A 16,836-nucleotide genomic window follows, 5' to 3' on the forward strand; every position below is an offset into this window, starting at 1 on the left:
TTTTTTTTTTCCTTAGAAATGAGCTCCAAGGAATATGCATGACTTCAGTGAATTTACAGAAGGTCTGGCAAGCCCTAGATCTTTAGGCCATGGTAGATTTTTATTCCTTGAAATCAGCCAGCCAGAGCACCTCCTGTAGCTCAACCTTAATCAAGTCTCTAGTATCTTGAGATGGTCTGTGTCAAAGTCCTGGCACAGAACTTTAGAGTAGTAATATTTTCATCAGAATTGATTCCAAGAGGATATAGAGATTCACTTGTACAGTAACAGAATTTTAGAGCTGGAAGGACTTTAGATGTCATCCAGTCTGTACCCCTCAGTTTTACGATGAAGGAAACCAAGACCTACAACATTACTGCCATGGTTATTTAGTTACAGGAGGGGCAAAGCAGACCCCAGGGCCAGTCTCCTGGGCCTACTGCTCTTCCTGCTACTTAGTACTGTCTCTTTAGATATTCTTTTTTTTAAAAAAAAAGCTCTCTTAATTTTAGTTCTCTGTTATATCCAAAGGCAGACCTACTATTAGAAAGCAGATATTCATCAGTGTCTTACTGGCGACCCAACTTTATGTGTCGAGGTGTGGACTACTTGTCTTCATCAGAGGCTCTGTTTTGTCTGAAAGGAAAGCAGTGCTCTGCTGCTCCCCACGTAGACTCCCTGCGTGTCACAGGGAGTTTGTTTCTGGAGCCACATACTTCATGAGATGGAGTGACAGTTTACTTGGTGGCACACAGTTGGGCTTGAATTTCTATCCTTTTCACCCTTTGATTGCTGCCAATTACACTTTAACATTTTGCATTTATTCTTGAGACTGGAGTGTAGCTGTTGAAGAATTCTGAGCCATGCAAGAATAGAAACAGAAGTTGGCATTTTTACGAATGCATACATTTTCATGATGCTGTTACAAGCCATATCTGTCATCCTTTTCTGTCCCTGAGAAACTCCCCAGTGGACTAACTGAATATCAGATGGAGGAAGACTCTTAGACTGCTTAGTTTTGTTTTGTTTTGTTTTAAAAAGGGAGCAAAAATGAGTCAGTTTGAAAAGTCTCATTTCTCCTGTCTAGAAGGAATTGTTATTCTGGATATCACAACCCTGAGTCTGGAGACCTGCATTTTAATTCTTTCTTAAGTCATACTGAAAGATCAGATAACTGAAATTTAAATGCTTTTGCTTTTAGTAAAGTAGGAGATTAGAGATTTTAATTAATACTGTTTTTCAGTCTTAGCCACTCTTTAACAAGGTGAATAAATTTCATTAAGTCTTGGTAGCTGGATCAGTAGCAACCTAACTATTGGTGTTGGCACAGCTGACTGTTCTGTGAGAGTCTCAGCAGTGGTTTCTCTGCTTGGAAACGGCACACACACACCTAGGCGGGTTGGTGTGTCCTCGTGGGCCTCCATAGGCACTTGTGTCTGTCTTCTGTGCATGTGCACACACACACATGCACACACCTTCCAGCAACTATTCTTTAGTGAGGTGTATTTATAATTCATTTTCCCTGTTGCTATTTGCCAGCAAGGCACTTTTTCTCTATTATTTCCTTGAAGCCAGTGTGACGCAGTTGTGCTGATGGGCAAGGAGCCACTGATGTGGAAACATAGTAATGGAGATAGTGCATTAATGTGTCAAAGAGAAGGGGAAGAAACGTATGTGTGTCAGGCCCCAGCTATATTGGGCTTGAAGGGCTCTGAGTGATTTGTGTTAACTAAGAATTTAGCCCTTTGGATTTTGGCCAATTAGGTTTTAAAGTAATAGCTATGATCTGAAAAGCCATGTTATTGAAAGACAAAGCAAAAAGATTTCAAAGACTTAAATAGAGTTTTAATTTCTGCAATTAAATATAAGCCTTTGCTTTAACACTTAAACATGCTTTCATTTTTAGCTCCTTTTTTCTTTCAAAATTCAGAATTTGAATGAATATTACTATGTTGGTATTTTAAGATTATGATTTCAAATCTTTCAGTTTCGGAATAACTATGGCAGCCATAAACTACATTTATTAGTCTTCAAATTTAAAAAAAAATTAGTAAAACACAGTTTTTAAAAGACCAAGATCTCATTAAAGTTTAATGAGACCCAGGGAATCAAAGTATGAAATGTACAGCAAACCTTTTAATAGATTAGAGTCTGTGAAGTTCCTTAAATGACTGGATATTACCTAGAGAGATTTTTAAATAAAAACACACACCCTCACCCCAGTCTCACATCAGTGAGGCTCGGGAGCCTGTTTATTGTTGTAAACTGGGGGGTTCTGGTGTGGGGACCAGCACACTTCTGGGGCCTCCGTTAGAAATTCCTGCAGCTGAAGAGCCCTAATGAAAAACACAGAGGGAGGAGACAGGACAAGCCCGAGCTCAGATGACCTGTGCTTTGTACCTTGTAGACACTGGCTGAAGACAAACGTGGACCAGAGCTGGGGACACTAGGTAGAATTTGGAGAGACTGATGTTTAAATAGACCTGATACCTTAACTCAGGCTTAGGCGATCTTTTGTCTCATTTTCTACCTCTGAGTATCCTCTCAGATAACAGTAGCTTCCTGATACTCTGATATTCCAAGCTCCCCTCCATACCTAGACCTGCTTTCTCAGAAGGTCTCCTGTCCGTGTCCCAGTCTGAACCTCTTACAGGGTGCCATCCTTGCTGCCTAAGCGAGCTCACAGTGGCATGTGTATTGGATTGGGCTCTCTAACCAGATGGCTCTCCCATCGGTGGAGCTCATGCCCCTCTTCACTTATCCAGGCAACTTGTCTTCGTGTCTGACCTCATGGGCTTCATGACATCTCTGCCTCCACGTACCACATACTTACACCAGACAAACAGATTATCATATCTAGAATCAGCACTGCAGTCCACCCATGAAAAATTCAGCAATAGAGCCCTGTCAGTCCCAGCTATTCAGAGCTGTTCAGGTGCGGCTGTTGAGTGATCACAAATATGTCAGGTAGTACTGCTGGCCTCAGCCCCAACCTGCAGGGCTCTCAGGCTGAAACCCAGAAGTGTCAAGTGGTTGCCAGCCTGAAATCTCATAACCTCAACAGAGTGTTGGACTGAAGGCAACAGGAAGAGTTTATAAGTGATGAAGAAGATGTGATCCAGTCTGGGGCAGGGGAGGTGTCGCGGGTGACCGTGTGAAGATCATAGGTGGAGAGGAGGCTGGATTCTCTGACAGCTCAGAGCACCTCTCAGCTGGTAGCAGCAAGGCTGTGGGAGCAACTCCCTGCGGCTGTCCCGATCTTGACCTTCATTCTTATTTTGAGCTCCATTTCCACTGTATAGATGAAAATACCCAACCGTAAGGTGGTGCCATTGGTAAAGAATCTGCCTCCCATTGCAGGAGATGCAAGAGACATGAATTCAGTCCCTGGATTGGGAAGATCTCCTGCAATATGAATGGCAGCCCACTCCAGTGGGAATTTTTCTTGCCTGAAAAATTCCATGGGCAAGAGGAGCCTGGCAGACTACAGTTCATGGAGTCACAAAGGGTCAGACATGACTGAGCACACATAAGATTTTGTCCCTTGTTAACTCTTATTGGAATGGTTTTGACTGTTAAAAACTTACCGGGAGGAACTTGCTGGATCCTGCCTCTCCTGCTTCTTTGAGCAGGTGAGACAGACATAAAGAACTATAGTTTTGCTCAGCTGCCCCTAATTTTGAATAGTGTTTCACCCAAACAAATTAAGTAACTTTGTAGTATTGATATGTTTCCTGACACTGCAGCCCTGGATAAGTGCATTCCTCCTTAGAGGCTTTTAGTGTTGCTGTAGTAAAGCATATGAAATGCAGATCTCAGGACTCAAATTCTGTTTGTTTTTCAGCCAACAGACTGATCCACTGGAGTCTAAGAAGTCTAAGAATGGTTCACTGGGGTGTAAGAAGTCTAAGAATGGTCCATTAGGGTCTAAGAAGTCTTAAGAATGGCCTGTTAGGGTCTAAAAAGTCTGAATATGCATGCGATTTGTGCCCTCTTGGTTGTTCCCTCCCAAAACGGTACACGGGTCAGCTCGTTTCCAGCTACTAATTGGCTCCTCAGTACCTGTCATGCTGGTTTGCTCCCTGTGTACGAGGTTCCCGTACCTCCAAGGAGACCCATTCCTGTGTCAGCTCTCCCTTATGGCTTGTACACATGCAGGGCGTGTCTTGGTATGAGGCTGGGAACTCTTGTCACTGACAAAGAATAGTCCCCTTTATAAGTCATTGGAGATCTTGAATGGTATTATGATCTCAAGATAAACTTTCTTAAAACAAAGACCTTGAATATCATGCAGTTAGAACGGGGCACTTTTTTCTTTCTATGGGGAACATCAGTGGTAACTCATTTTTTCTTTCACAAGGTTCAACAGATCCCATTTTTACCAGACAAGGGAACTGTGCACCAGTTATGGCTTATTAGAGGCTGGTTAGAAGCCACAGGTGCCAGCATCCACAAAGGTCCGGGGTCACCTCTTGCTCCAGGAAAAACAGGTTTGGGGCCCAGTGCTGCCCCCTGTGGCTTTCTTAACACCCTGCACTTCAGTTCAGTTCAGTCCAGTCTCTTAGTCGTGTCCAACTCTTTGTGACCCCATGGACTGCAGCATGTCAGGCCACCCTGTCCATCACCAACTCCCGGAGCTTACTCAAACTCACGTCCATTGAGTTGGTGATGCCATCCAACCATCTTGTCCTCTGTCGTCCCCTTCTCCTCCCACCTTCAATCTTTGCCAGCATCAGGGTCTTTTCAGATGAGTCAGTTCTTCGCATCAGGTGGCAAAAGTATTGGAATTTCAGCTTCAGCATCGGTCCTTCCAATGAATATTCAGGACTGATTTCCTTTAGAATGGGCTCGTTGGATCTCCTTGCTGTCTAAGGGACTCTCGAGTCTTCTCCAACACCACAGTTCAAAAGCATCAGTTCTTCGGTGCTCAGCTTTCTTTATAGTCCAACTCACACTTGCACTTGAGAGAATCATTGATGTCAAAATCTCTGAATGTAGCATCTTCAAAAGGGAGACTTCTAGACATTTTTTTATGATTGCCAGTAAACATTTCGTAATAACAGTGGGCTGAACAAACCAAAATCAACTTTGAGATGAAGAGAACATTCTCCGTTATCAATTACCAAATTTCAGGCAGCCAGAGAATTTTTGCATTTTCTTCACACCCCAACAAGGAAGTCTCTCACTTCAGAAGCCTGGAGCTCTGTTTGTTCTCCTAGCTGCTTTGCAAAACAAGGTGAAGACCAGTCAGTGGCTTTAGGAACAACTGAAACTAGTTACCTACACTGAGACAAAAAGGAAGTACTAAATCTCCAAAATTGCACAGCTGGTGGCATTTTCTAGTGAGTGCCAGGAACAGGACTGAACAGATTGGAGCCCTCTGAGAAGTCTGCACAAAGTAGTTAACAAAAAAGGGAAACAAACTTTCTGATATGGGCTTTTAGAAAGTTCAGGATGGCATATGCAGGATCCTTCCGCACTTGGTCGTAACAATTTCACTGAGATGCGGGGTGAAGGAGACAAGTGGAGACAGGCAGGAGGAACACTTCAGGCACAGGCAGGCCCTGTGGGCACTGCCATGTTACACAAGCCCGCGGCAAAGACCTGCATAGGAAAAGTTCCGCTTGGAAGAGTTACCTGCAAACATGCACTCACCAAAGATGGTTCTGGAGAACAGGCTAACCGTCATCACCCCCTCTACTGGAAGGGCCTTCTTCATAGAGGTGTCGAATGTTATTACATTCCTCTTTGCCCACCCTTAAAAGAAAAGAACGTAAATGTGTCAATTACCAAAGGGTTTGGGGGGTTATTAATTCACATCTGGGAAATGACTGATGACTGTTGCTCTAACCAGTTTGTTGCTGGCATCATACCCATTTCAGTTCTCGCTAAGGGAACAGGCTGCCTTAGAAAGAGAATCATGTTCACAACAAGGGGAAGACCTTAGAAAACAGATCAAGAAGCCTTGTAAAGGGCATCCCTGCCTAGGGAGGAAGGACGAATGAACGAAGGGACTCACCCTCTGCTTTCCAGACTTGCGTCTCTAGCTGCCTCTTGGCCATTGCCTCGGGCAGCTCAGGGCCACGCAGACCCTATATGTCCAGGGCCCAGCTCCTGTCCCCTGACATCTTCCCTCAACAGCAGCTGCCCTGCACCTGCCCCTCATGCAGCCAGGAGATGTCCCAGCCACCATTTCTTTCCCCACAGCATCTGACTCATCACCAGGTACTGCCAGATTACGTCTAAGGTAGCGCTCAGCCTCCTGTTGCTCCCCACTCAGCCCAGCTCCACGCACCGCCTTCTCTTACCTGGACTCTCATGAGAGCCTCACACTTGTTGCCCTGTGTTCACTCCTTCCGCCTCAGGTGTGCCCGCAGAGGACCATGCCTCTGAAATACACATCCTTTTCTGCCATTTCTCCCACTTAAAACCCCTAACCTCTGTCAGCTCCTCTGAGGGTACAGGCAAAAGAACTGAAGCCTCGTGTGACCTGGCCCTTCCCTCCTTCTCATCTGTCTTCTCTCCTCTCCTCTCCTCCATCACCTGATTAAGTCCCATTCCATCCCTCAGATCTCACCTGAGGAGAGGCTCGGGCCCCGTATCCCTTCCTCAGGGAACGCGCCCTGACCCCCTCAGGTGGGCCTGTCCATGCCTAAGGCTCAGGCCCCGTATCCCTTCCTCAGAACGTGCTCTGACCTCCTCAGGTGGGCCTGTAGATGCCTAAGGCGCTCCTCCTGCCTTCCCTGCCTTTCTCCTTCACCTCTCAGTGAAACTGTTTGCATCTGTGCAGCCATGAAATTAAAAGACGCTTACTCCTTGGAAGAAAAGTTATGACCAACCTAGATAGCATATTGAAAAGCGGAGACATTACTTTGCCAACAAAGGTCCGTCTAGTCAAGGCTATGGTTTTTCCAGTCGTCATGTATGGATGTGAGAGTTGGACTGTGAAGAAAGCTGAGTGCTGAAGAATTGATGCTTTTGAACTGTGGTGTTGGAGAAAACTCTTGAGAGTCCCTTAGACTACAAGGAGATCCAACCAGTCCATTCTGAAGGAGATCAGCCTTGGGATTTCTTTGGAGGGAATGATGCTGAAGCTGAAACTCCAGTACTTTGGCCACCTCATGCGAAGAGTTGACTCATTGGAAAAGACTCTGATGCTGGAAGGGATTGGGGGCAGGAGGAGAAGGGGACGACAGAGGATGAGATGGCTGGATGGCATCACTGACTCGATGGATGTGAGTCTGAGTGAACTCCGGTAGTTGGTGATGAACAGGGAGGCCTGGCGTGCTGCAGTTCATGGGGTCGCAAAGAGTAGGACGCGACTGAACTGAACTGAACTGAAGCACTCCCAGTGTGCACACTTCCCCATGATCCACCCAGTGTGCTTGCTATTGGCCACTCCCGGCTCTGGTGGCCTGAGTTCTGTTTGCCTTTGTCCAGGCCCACTGGTGTGCTCCTTCCTCCCTTCCCCTCCCACACCCATCGTGAACACATGACTGTAACTGTCAACCAAGCAGAGGGCATTTCTGAGTAATTTTGTTATTGTATTAATAGCATGTCTTCCTGAGTGAAAAGGGTGCAGTAGTTTCATTAAGAGTAGCATGTGGCTGTGCATCTTCCCAGGAGCCTACAGTCGCTTAAGTCACTGGCACTCGCCTTTGCTCTTTGTCTCAGTGTCAGTGCCACTTTACCTTCACAGGGTTGATTGCTAGCCAGAGCAACTGGCTTGTTGGGATTATAACATGATATCACCCCTAGAACTGTAGTTGTGTTTTTTATGACAGGTGTATTCATGGATTAGCCACACCAAAAGTGGGCTGAAGCTTAAACACCTTTTGCTTTCCTTCTGATTGTATTGTTTTGGGGGCAGAGCTAGTGATTTTCACTCTTCAGATATTAGATTTAGAATACAGTAAGTCCACTACATATGAACAAGTTCCGTTTCAAGAGGGTGTTCATAAGTCCAGTTCGTTCATAAATCCAACAAAGTAAGTTTGTAAGTCCAAGCTGCATTTTCACTCATGCCTTATGTTGATGACACACACGTTCACATCTTTGAAAGTTTGCAACTTGAAGGTTCGTATGCAGAGGACTTACTCTAATCTTGACTCTGTGTGTCCCTCTTGGTATTGCTTTGGAAGAGCTGCTGTGTAACTTAGGTTGCAAGTCTGTTTCACCAGTGATCTGGAGACATACGTGCAAAATGTTTCTTTATAAAACAATTGAAATAAGGCATCCTGTGTGATATTGTGTATGCAATAGGAGCTCTCCAAGGATAAACTGCTGAAATTGGGCTTTTCAGAGTTTCATGTTCTCAGTTCTGATAGCTTTGGGTTTTAAGTGAGAAAATGCCCTAAATTTCAGTGTTAGTCTCATTTATTTTTTCAGTAAGCAGTCTTTTCTGGCTTTAAACTTAAACTATGTTTCTGGCTTCATAACTTAAACTAAGTCCATGGTGACAGTTCATATAGAGAAAGATACGTGCGTTTGGTGGTCATGCCATTCTGCAGTAAAGCATGCTCTTTTTGAGCGTAACTCGGGAATGGTGTCTCCAGTGCTGGAACTCTTGAGAGTGGAGCTTCCCTCCATGTGTCTTTGCCACTGGGGCTTTATACTGACATCACTCACATGGTGTCTGTTTCCAGCATACTTCTGTCTGCCCCTGGTGGGTTGGTTGCTAAGCCATGTGCGACTCTTGCTACCCCATGGACTACAGCCCACCAGACTCCTTTGTCCATGGGATTCTCCAGGCAAGAATACTGGAGTGGGTTGCCATTTCCTTCTCCAGGGGAATCTTCCTGACCCAGGAATCAAACCCAGGTCTCCTGCATTACAGATTCTTTACCAACTGAGCTGCAAAGGAAGCCCTCTGTCTACCCAACACCAGAATCATCTACAGACTTTATTTTACTTTACATTTTATTGTAGTTGACTTTAAAAAGAGATATTTAGAAATGTGTGGTTACTCTTTATTGATTTCTTAGTTATATTTCACCTGCTAAATTCAGACTGTAGTGGGAAGCTGTGTTCTCCTTTCTGTTTTCACAGTGAACCATTGGAAATGGTCACTTTAAAAATCTGTGTTTGCTTCTGGAATTTTTCCCACAGAGCCAGCCCATTATTGGCAGATTTATGTGTCATGTCTGAGAAATCTCCCACATGAATAAAAGGAGGATCTGTGAAAACCTGCTGGTGTGTGTGTAGACTGAGGAATAGGGAGGAACAGTGCTGGATGGAAGTGCAAACGGGCAGGCTCTGTGTCTGAATTATTCTCGTTGTGATGACCTCCTTCTTGTCAGGGAATGACAGATCTTAGACACCTAGGTCTAGTCCCAGCTGAAGACTGATTAAAGTTCCTTTGGTTCATTCTGCAAGTCCACGCTTCTAAATGACAGCCCCGCCCATCACATCTCGACACTTCCAGTGGGGGGTCATGCCAGGCTGTACCCTGGCCCCACCAGCACAGGGCCGTGTAGTAAGTGCCTTGCGGCTTGTGGAGCCACCAACAGTCATTTTCACAGCACGCAGACCAATAGCTGCCCCAGCAGCGTAACAGCAACAAAAAGTTATTTTCAGGTGTTTATCAGCCCACCCTTCTCAGACGTTACTGCCACAACCATTGTGGGTAACGAATCTATGGCATCAGGAGAGCACCATTCATGATAAAAACCATCTGAGCCCGTAGACCCACTAGAATCCACAGCCCAGCAGTTCACACACCCGAAGATCAAGGTTGGGGCCCTTTGCTGTTCCATTTGGGCAGCATTTTATGTTGAAAATGTTTCCCTTGTTGTGAGTTTGTATTTTCGGCTGTTTTTGTTTTGTTGTTCTTGTTTCCTTTTGAAAAAAAGGAACTGTCTGGTGACTGCTTTGCACTCCTGATTCTGTTCAGAGCACTCCAGATGTTGCAGTGTCAGAAAGAGCTGGAAGTCCGTGAGCACCGCCTCCGGTCCTGAAAGTGGTCAGCGGCCCAGCCGCATTAGCTTTTTGTCGTGAGCCCTGGAAATGCTCTTGTCGGTGGCTCCACAGTAGTTGGAGCACTCAGCCTAATCAGAGAGGCCACCATCTTCTGTTTCCTTCCAAAAAACAAATTGTCTCCATTTCCAAAATTCAACAGAGACCATTGAAAGCTCTTTTTTAGTATAAAGCCCATTTTGCTTGTTCAAAATTACCAATAGTCTTGGCAGTAGTTTCCAGAGCAGTCATGAATAGGATTTCTTCTGTGATGATGACAGACTGGCTCTCTCCCCCACTTAGACAGGTGGCCAAGTGTGTACTCATGAGCACGAATGCCCTGCTCTCCTGGGAGGGCTCGTTTCCCTCTCAGCTCCTTCCTGGTTGGATACCACCCAGGAGGCCTGTAGCCCCCAGGATAAGTGCCTTCCTCGAGGTCAGTGTCCAGGGATTGATCTGTCCACTTCCACCACCTCTCACTGTGTCCACCTCACTGAGTTAGCCCTCCAGGAACCCAGAGAAAGTGCCGCTCTGGTTTGTCCCTTCCTACAACAAAAGAGGGCGGCAGAGGATGAGATGGTTAAATGACATCACCAACTTGATGGACATGAGTTTGAGCAAACTCCAGGAGATAGTGAAGGAAGGACAAGGAAGCCTGGCATCCTACAAGTCCATGGGGTCGCAAAGAGTTGGACACTACTGAGCGACTGAATAACAGCAAAAGCAATACAACAAAAGAGAAGTGTGATAGATGCAAGGAAGGTACACAGCAGGCTGCCTTGTCCCATGGAGAGTCTGCTGTGCTAGGGGGCCCTGAGAGAGGATATATAGTATAGTGGTCTGCGAGCAGGCTTGGGGGCATCTCCTTCTGCCACTTACTAGCTCTGTGTCTTCAGACAAGTTGTTTAATCTCTCTGATCCTTATTTTCTTGCTCTGTATGTGACCATAATGCTCCCTTCTTTCCTCCAGGAACTTAAAAAATTACATGTATAAAGTACCTAGAAATCATGTTGGGCATATTTGTCAGTACTTAATAAATTACTAATATTTATCATCATTATCAGTTCCTCCATGTTCATGTGGAAGAACTGGGCTGAGAGTTTTCCTCCTGGATCCCAGCAACAGTGGATGGTGTCACTAGTGACAGAGTCAAGAGCCCTGGCTTTTCAGTCTGACTTTTAAAGCAAGAGGCATAGTTTCATCGAGGACCGTTCTAACCAGCAACTGACAGCCACTGCACGGACCTTTAAATCTTGAACTTTTTGTTATTTTTAAAACCTGTTAATGTGCACTTTCATCATCTTATGGTGATTGAAGATGCAGACTTGGGGGAGAAATAATAGATTAGAATTGGGCCTTTGAGGTTACTTAATTTAACCATCTACCTGGTGGATTTTATACTCTGATTCTTTTTTTCCTCCTCAGTCATAAACAAGTGTGCCTAAGAAACTGTGAGTTTCATACACATGTTAGTTTCCCCAAATGTGAAACTGAATTTGGTGGAAGCTTGAAAAGGTATTCATCTATCCAAATGCCCATTCACAATGATAAAAACTTTTTCTGTCAATTCATTCATTTAACAAATACTTTTTAGTAGCTGTAATGTGCTTATTTGTACTTCTCAAGAGGCATACACTAGAAAAGCCAAGACGTGAACCTAAATTATGTTAATATACAAAGGAAAGTGCAGAAGCTATAAAGCTATAAAAGGCACAGAGTCTAGAGAAGGCAGAGCTTCCAGGTCAGGGAATAAGGAGGGCCTTCGTAGAGGAGGTGACCCCTCAACCTGGATTTTGAAGGACGGGGAAAGTTGACTGAAACTTGAAAGCAGTCGCTGACTTGGAAGTAGTCTCCAGAAAACACAGCCTGTTCATAAGTCAAGGATGCTCTTCATGTGGTTTATCAGCTAAGAGAGAATGATCCCAACAGGTGCTACTTGTTTTCTTGTGAAACAGACATAAATGTTAAATTGTCACGTTGAATGAAAACACCCTAGAAGAGAACCTAAGATACTAAAGTTAATGCCAATAATCTACATTGTTGATGTTTAAAACCCTAACTGTATAGGGATATGTTCATAGCTTCTGGGCAATGTGAAAGTGAAGTCGTTCAGCCGTGTCCGATTCTTTGTGACCCCGTGGACTATAGCCCACCAGGCTCCTCCATCCATGGGATTCTCCAGGCAAGAATACTGGAGTGGGTTGCCATTTCCTTCTCCAGGGGATCTTCCCGGCCCAGGGATCAAGCCCAGGTCTCCTGCATTGCAGGCAGACGCTTTAACCTCTGAGCTACCAGGAAGAAGCTATCTGGGCAGTGTATTTATAAGTATTTGACGACTTAGAGATGAATCGGAAACCATCGGGTGGTCTTAGACGTGTTCTAATGACCTGCAATCTAATCCCTACCACCTTCAGGGGGACTTAGGTGAGCTGAGAATTCAAGGCAGAAATAACACTCCTTCCTCCCAGAGCCACACTCAAATTAGCCTTTCAGCTCTCTAGAATATTCTTTCCAAGCCATCATAAGTGTTAGTTTGTGTAGAATTTCTCTGAATGGTTGGTAAAGAAAAAAACCACTCAAACCCTTGATACTTTGAATATTCAGCTAGGTGAAGTTTGAACTTCTACCAAGCAGAAAGTTGAATGCACTGAAAATAGCTGCACTTAAAGAATAGTATTTTTTAATGACCTGTGTTAATTTCTTAAGTAATCTCTTAAATTTTTTTTTTACTGTTATGCATTAAGAACCACAAAATGACAGTTTAATGGAGGTGGAGGGGGTTTTAATCATAATTAATTTGGAACAAATAAGCCAGATGTCTGTGCATTTTTCAGTTCAGTTCAGTCCCTCAGTCATGTTTGACTCTGCGACGCCATAGACTGCAGCACACCAGGCCTCCCTGTCCATCACCAACTCCCAGAGCTTGCTCAGACTCATGTCCATCGAGTCGGTGATGCCATCCAACCATCTCATCCTCTCGTCCCCTTCCCCTCCCGCCTTCTTTCCCAGCATCAGGGTCTTTTCCAATGAGTCAGTTCTTTGCATCAGGTAGCCAAAGTGTTGGAGCTTCAGCATCAGTCCTTGTAATGAATATTCAGGACTGATTTCCTTTAGGATGGACTGGTTGGATCTCCTTACAATCCAAGAGACTTTCAAGAGTCTTCTCCAGCACCATAGTTCAGAAGCACCAATTCTTTGGCACTCAGCTTTCTTTATGGTGCAACTCTCACATCCATGCATGACTACTGGAAAAACCATAACTTTGACTGTGTGGGCCTTTGTCGGCAAAGTAATGTCTCTGCTTTTTAATATGCTGTCTAGGATGGTCATAACTTTTCTTCCAGGGAGCAAGCGACTTTTAATTTCATGGCTATAGTCACCATCTGCAGTGATTTTGGAGCCCAAGAAAATAAAATCTGTCACTGTTTCCATTGTTTCCCCATCTTTTGCCATGAAGTGATGGGACCAGATGCCATGATCTTCGTTTTTTTGAATGTTGAGTTTTAAGCCAGCTTTTTCACTCTCAGCATTTTTAGCCCTCCTATCAGCTTTACTCCTTAGAGTAAATGTTAGTAGCCAAAACTCTGATAAGTTGTTTTTGTTTTTTTTTAAGTGTACTATTTACATAAGAAAAGCTTGACTTCCAACAGTGGAGTCTTTGCAAGATTTTGCAGTATTGCCATTATCTTTCTTTCTGTATCGTAATTTTCCTGGGAAAGTTAAACCACTGTGCTGTTCAAACCTCTTCCTCTCTCTTTCCCTGTCTCATTACCAGCAGTTAGAGGAATGACATTGTGTGACAGTTATCTCCTTCGGTTCAAAGAATACCCTTTTCCTCTTTGCAGGATTTAAGAGAAGTTTGTCTTTCTCAGAGCATAGGCACAAAACTGCTGCTAAGTCGCTTCAGTCATGTCCGACTCTGTGCAACCCCATAGACGGCAGCCCACCAGGCTCCCCCGTCCCTGGGATTCTCCAGGCAAGAACACTGGAGTGGGTTGCCATTGCCTTCTCCAATGCATGAAAGGGAAAAGTGAAAGTGAAGTCGCTCAGTCGTGTCCAACTCTTAGCAACCCCATGGACTGCAGCCTACCAGGCTCCTCCGTCCATGGGATTTTCCAGGCAAGAGTACTGGAGTGGGGTGCCATTGCCTTCTCCACACTATCTCCATAGGTTTGCTCAAACCCATGTCCATTGAGTGATTGATGCCATCCAACCATCTCATCCTTAGTCACTGCCTCCTCCTCCTGCCTTCAATCTTTCCCAGCATCAGGGTCTTTTCCAGTGAGTTGGCTCTTTGCCTCAGGTGCACAGAGCTTCAGCTTCAGTCCTTCCAATAAATATTCAGGACTGATTTCCTTTAGGATTGACTGGTTTGATCTTCCTGCAGTCCATGGGACTCGCAAAGGGTCTTCTCCAGCACCACAGTTCAATAGCATCAGTTCTTCAGCTCAGCCTTCTTTATGGTCCAGCTCTCACATCCGTACATGACTACTGGAAAAACTATAGCTTTGACTATACGGACAGACCTTTGTTGGCAAAGTGATGTCTCTGCTTTTTAATACTCTGTCTAGGTTAGTCATAACTTTCCTTGCAAGGAGCAAGGGTCTTTTAATATCAGGGCTGTAGTCACCATCTGCAGTGATTCTGAAATCCACGAAAATAAAATCTGTCACTGCTTCCACTTTTTCAAACCCATTATAGAACCAGATGCCATGATCTTAGTTTTTTGAATGTTGAGTTTTAAGCCAGCTTTTTGCCTGTCCTCTTTTACCCTCATCAAGAGGCTCTTTAGTTCCTCTTCACATTCTGCATTAGAATGGTGTCATCTGCATATCTGATGTTGTTGATATTTCTCCTGGCAATCTTGAAGTTCTACAAAAAGAAGTGGAAGTCTGATGTTTACTGTGTAATTTTAATATAGGGAAATTGATGTGTTTTTAATAGTACCTAATTGCCCATGTTAAAGGGAGTTTTGGAATTTCTTTCTCCAGTATTCATTATATCAGAAAATTTAGGTCAAAGTAAAAAATTTTTAAACATTTTCACACTGCCCATCTGCTTTTTATTTCTTGACTTTTGGTTTTTGATGCAAGGGTATTCAGTCATGTTAATGAAGAATCAAATCTTTTTAAATGTTAGAAATTAATTTTGCTTGCTTTTGTAATTCCTGTTCTTATTTCAAGTTCCCCCTTTCCTTTTCATATTCCTCTCTATAAATCATAACCTGGAACACCTGACATGATTATTTGTGGAACTTATATTATTTGGAATTTTTACATGGTGCATTAAATAATTACTGAGCAGTAGAGTTCAGTCTTTTGCTTCAGGAAATAAATTATTTTAAGGGAAGAAGAAAAATAACGGCCCAACCCCTTACATAATGACTGCCACGGTGAGAAATGACTGCCAGGTAAACTGCGGCTCCTGTGCGTGGTCAGTATACGTATGCATGTGCTTTCTCTTCATGTAGGCAAGGCGGCTTTCCTGGCATGAATCAGAGTGGACTCATGGCTTCCAGCTCACCCTACAGCCAGCCCATGAACAACAGCTCTGGGCTAATGAACACCCAGGCGCCCCCCTACAGCATGACGCCCAATATGGTGAACAGCTCAACAGGTAACCTTGGCAGCTCCCTGCTTCCAAGGGCTGCTCTCCCCCTCCCCTCTCCACCTCTCGTTTGCACCACTGAGAGTGTAGACGCAACCTGAGCGGTCAGATCATTTGGTGAAAAGGGGGGAATACTGCTTCTCTTGGTTACTTGCTCCATCTGTTAAGTCTTAGGGACATTACATTTTATGTAAATTATTTTATTCATTCTGTATTTGTGTGATATGTGGGTGTATTTCAAGTGTCGTTGTAGATTGCTTGCAGAGTATTTACATACACTAAGCTCTCTTTATCTTTGGACATTATTGGAAGATCCCATGACAAAGTCTGTAGTCTCTGTTTGTTGGTGGTGGAGATAAGCATTAAAATTCATACCTCAAAGGAAATGATTGAAGGATAGGACAAGGTGGTATTTGAAAGAGGGTTTGGTTTTTTTGCATTTAGGGAAACTCAACCTTTAACTGTATACATGAAAAAAGTTGTTTTTAAAGTGCTATTCGTAGACTCTGTTGAGAAATCATGCATTTTTTAACAATTTGTTTTAAATTTTTCATGATACTTAATTTTTTCTGAATACTTCATGATCTCAATAATTGCATTCTTAGCGAATCTAATCTGATTAGCAGACTAAGAGTGTTGTGGCAGTTTGTGGAAGTAACAAGAATGTCTAAAACTGTGCACATGTTCCACATTCTTAGACCCCTTAGGTCCTGAACCACCTCCTTAAAATCCACCTAAGTATCCAGGGATGATGAGCACTGCTCTTTAAATGAGAAAACGCTGATGTATTTCACCTGACCTGTTAACTTTTTCTGACACCTACATTTTCGGTAGGATGCCCTCTTGCAGTTAATCTGAAACTTTGCATAGCCAGCTGTGTGTCCTGCAGTGCTTTATGATGTGTTAGGAAAACCTCGTGAGTCAGAGGCTGGGCTCCCACTTATTAACCTTTTTTCATTTCCTCTGCCTTCCGCCATCTTTCTAACCTCTCCATCTGTGAAAGGCCGCCCCAGGAGCTGTTGTCTCTTGATCAGGAAGGACAGACAGCTAGAGACTGGGCTTGCATCCCACTGAGCATCCAGCGTTTGTTGCTTTCTAGGGCCTAATTTAATAGTGTCATTCCTGTTCACTTCTCCTTAAAAGTTTATGGAAGAGGAAAAAATGGAAACTATTGGTGAAAATCAGGCTTTTCAAATAAATAAATAGCCCTTCCTGATGTTAAGCAGTCATTCATCCTGGCAAGGTAGAGGTTTTTACATTTAAGATGAAAGATGAAAAGCTTGAACTGTTAGCTA

At 44.0% G+C, this 16,836-nt stretch overlaps 1 protein-coding gene across 9 annotated transcripts in view; it reads left to right on the plus strand.

The window, feature by feature from the left end:
• The window catches only part of ARID1B (AT-rich interaction domain 1B), a 440,470-nt gene that overhangs the window by 379,098 nt on the left and 44,536 nt on the right, over positions 1–16,836 (plus strand). For all 9 annotated transcript variants that reach the window (XM_024997101.2, XM_024997106.2, XM_024997102.2 and 6 more), the window contains one exon: positions 15,405–15,550. In XM_024997101.2, the coding sequence (XP_024852869.2) occupies positions 15,405–15,550 (146 nt within the window). The remainder of the gene's footprint in view (positions 1–15,404; positions 15,551–16,836) is intronic.

Source organism: Bos taurus, chromosome 9, assembly GCF_002263795.3.
Source record: "Bos taurus isolate L1 Dominette 01449 registration number 42190680 breed Hereford chromosome 9, ARS-UCD2.0, whole genome shotgun sequence".
Taxonomy (NCBI): domain Eukaryota; kingdom Metazoa; phylum Chordata; class Mammalia; order Artiodactyla; family Bovidae; genus Bos; species Bos taurus.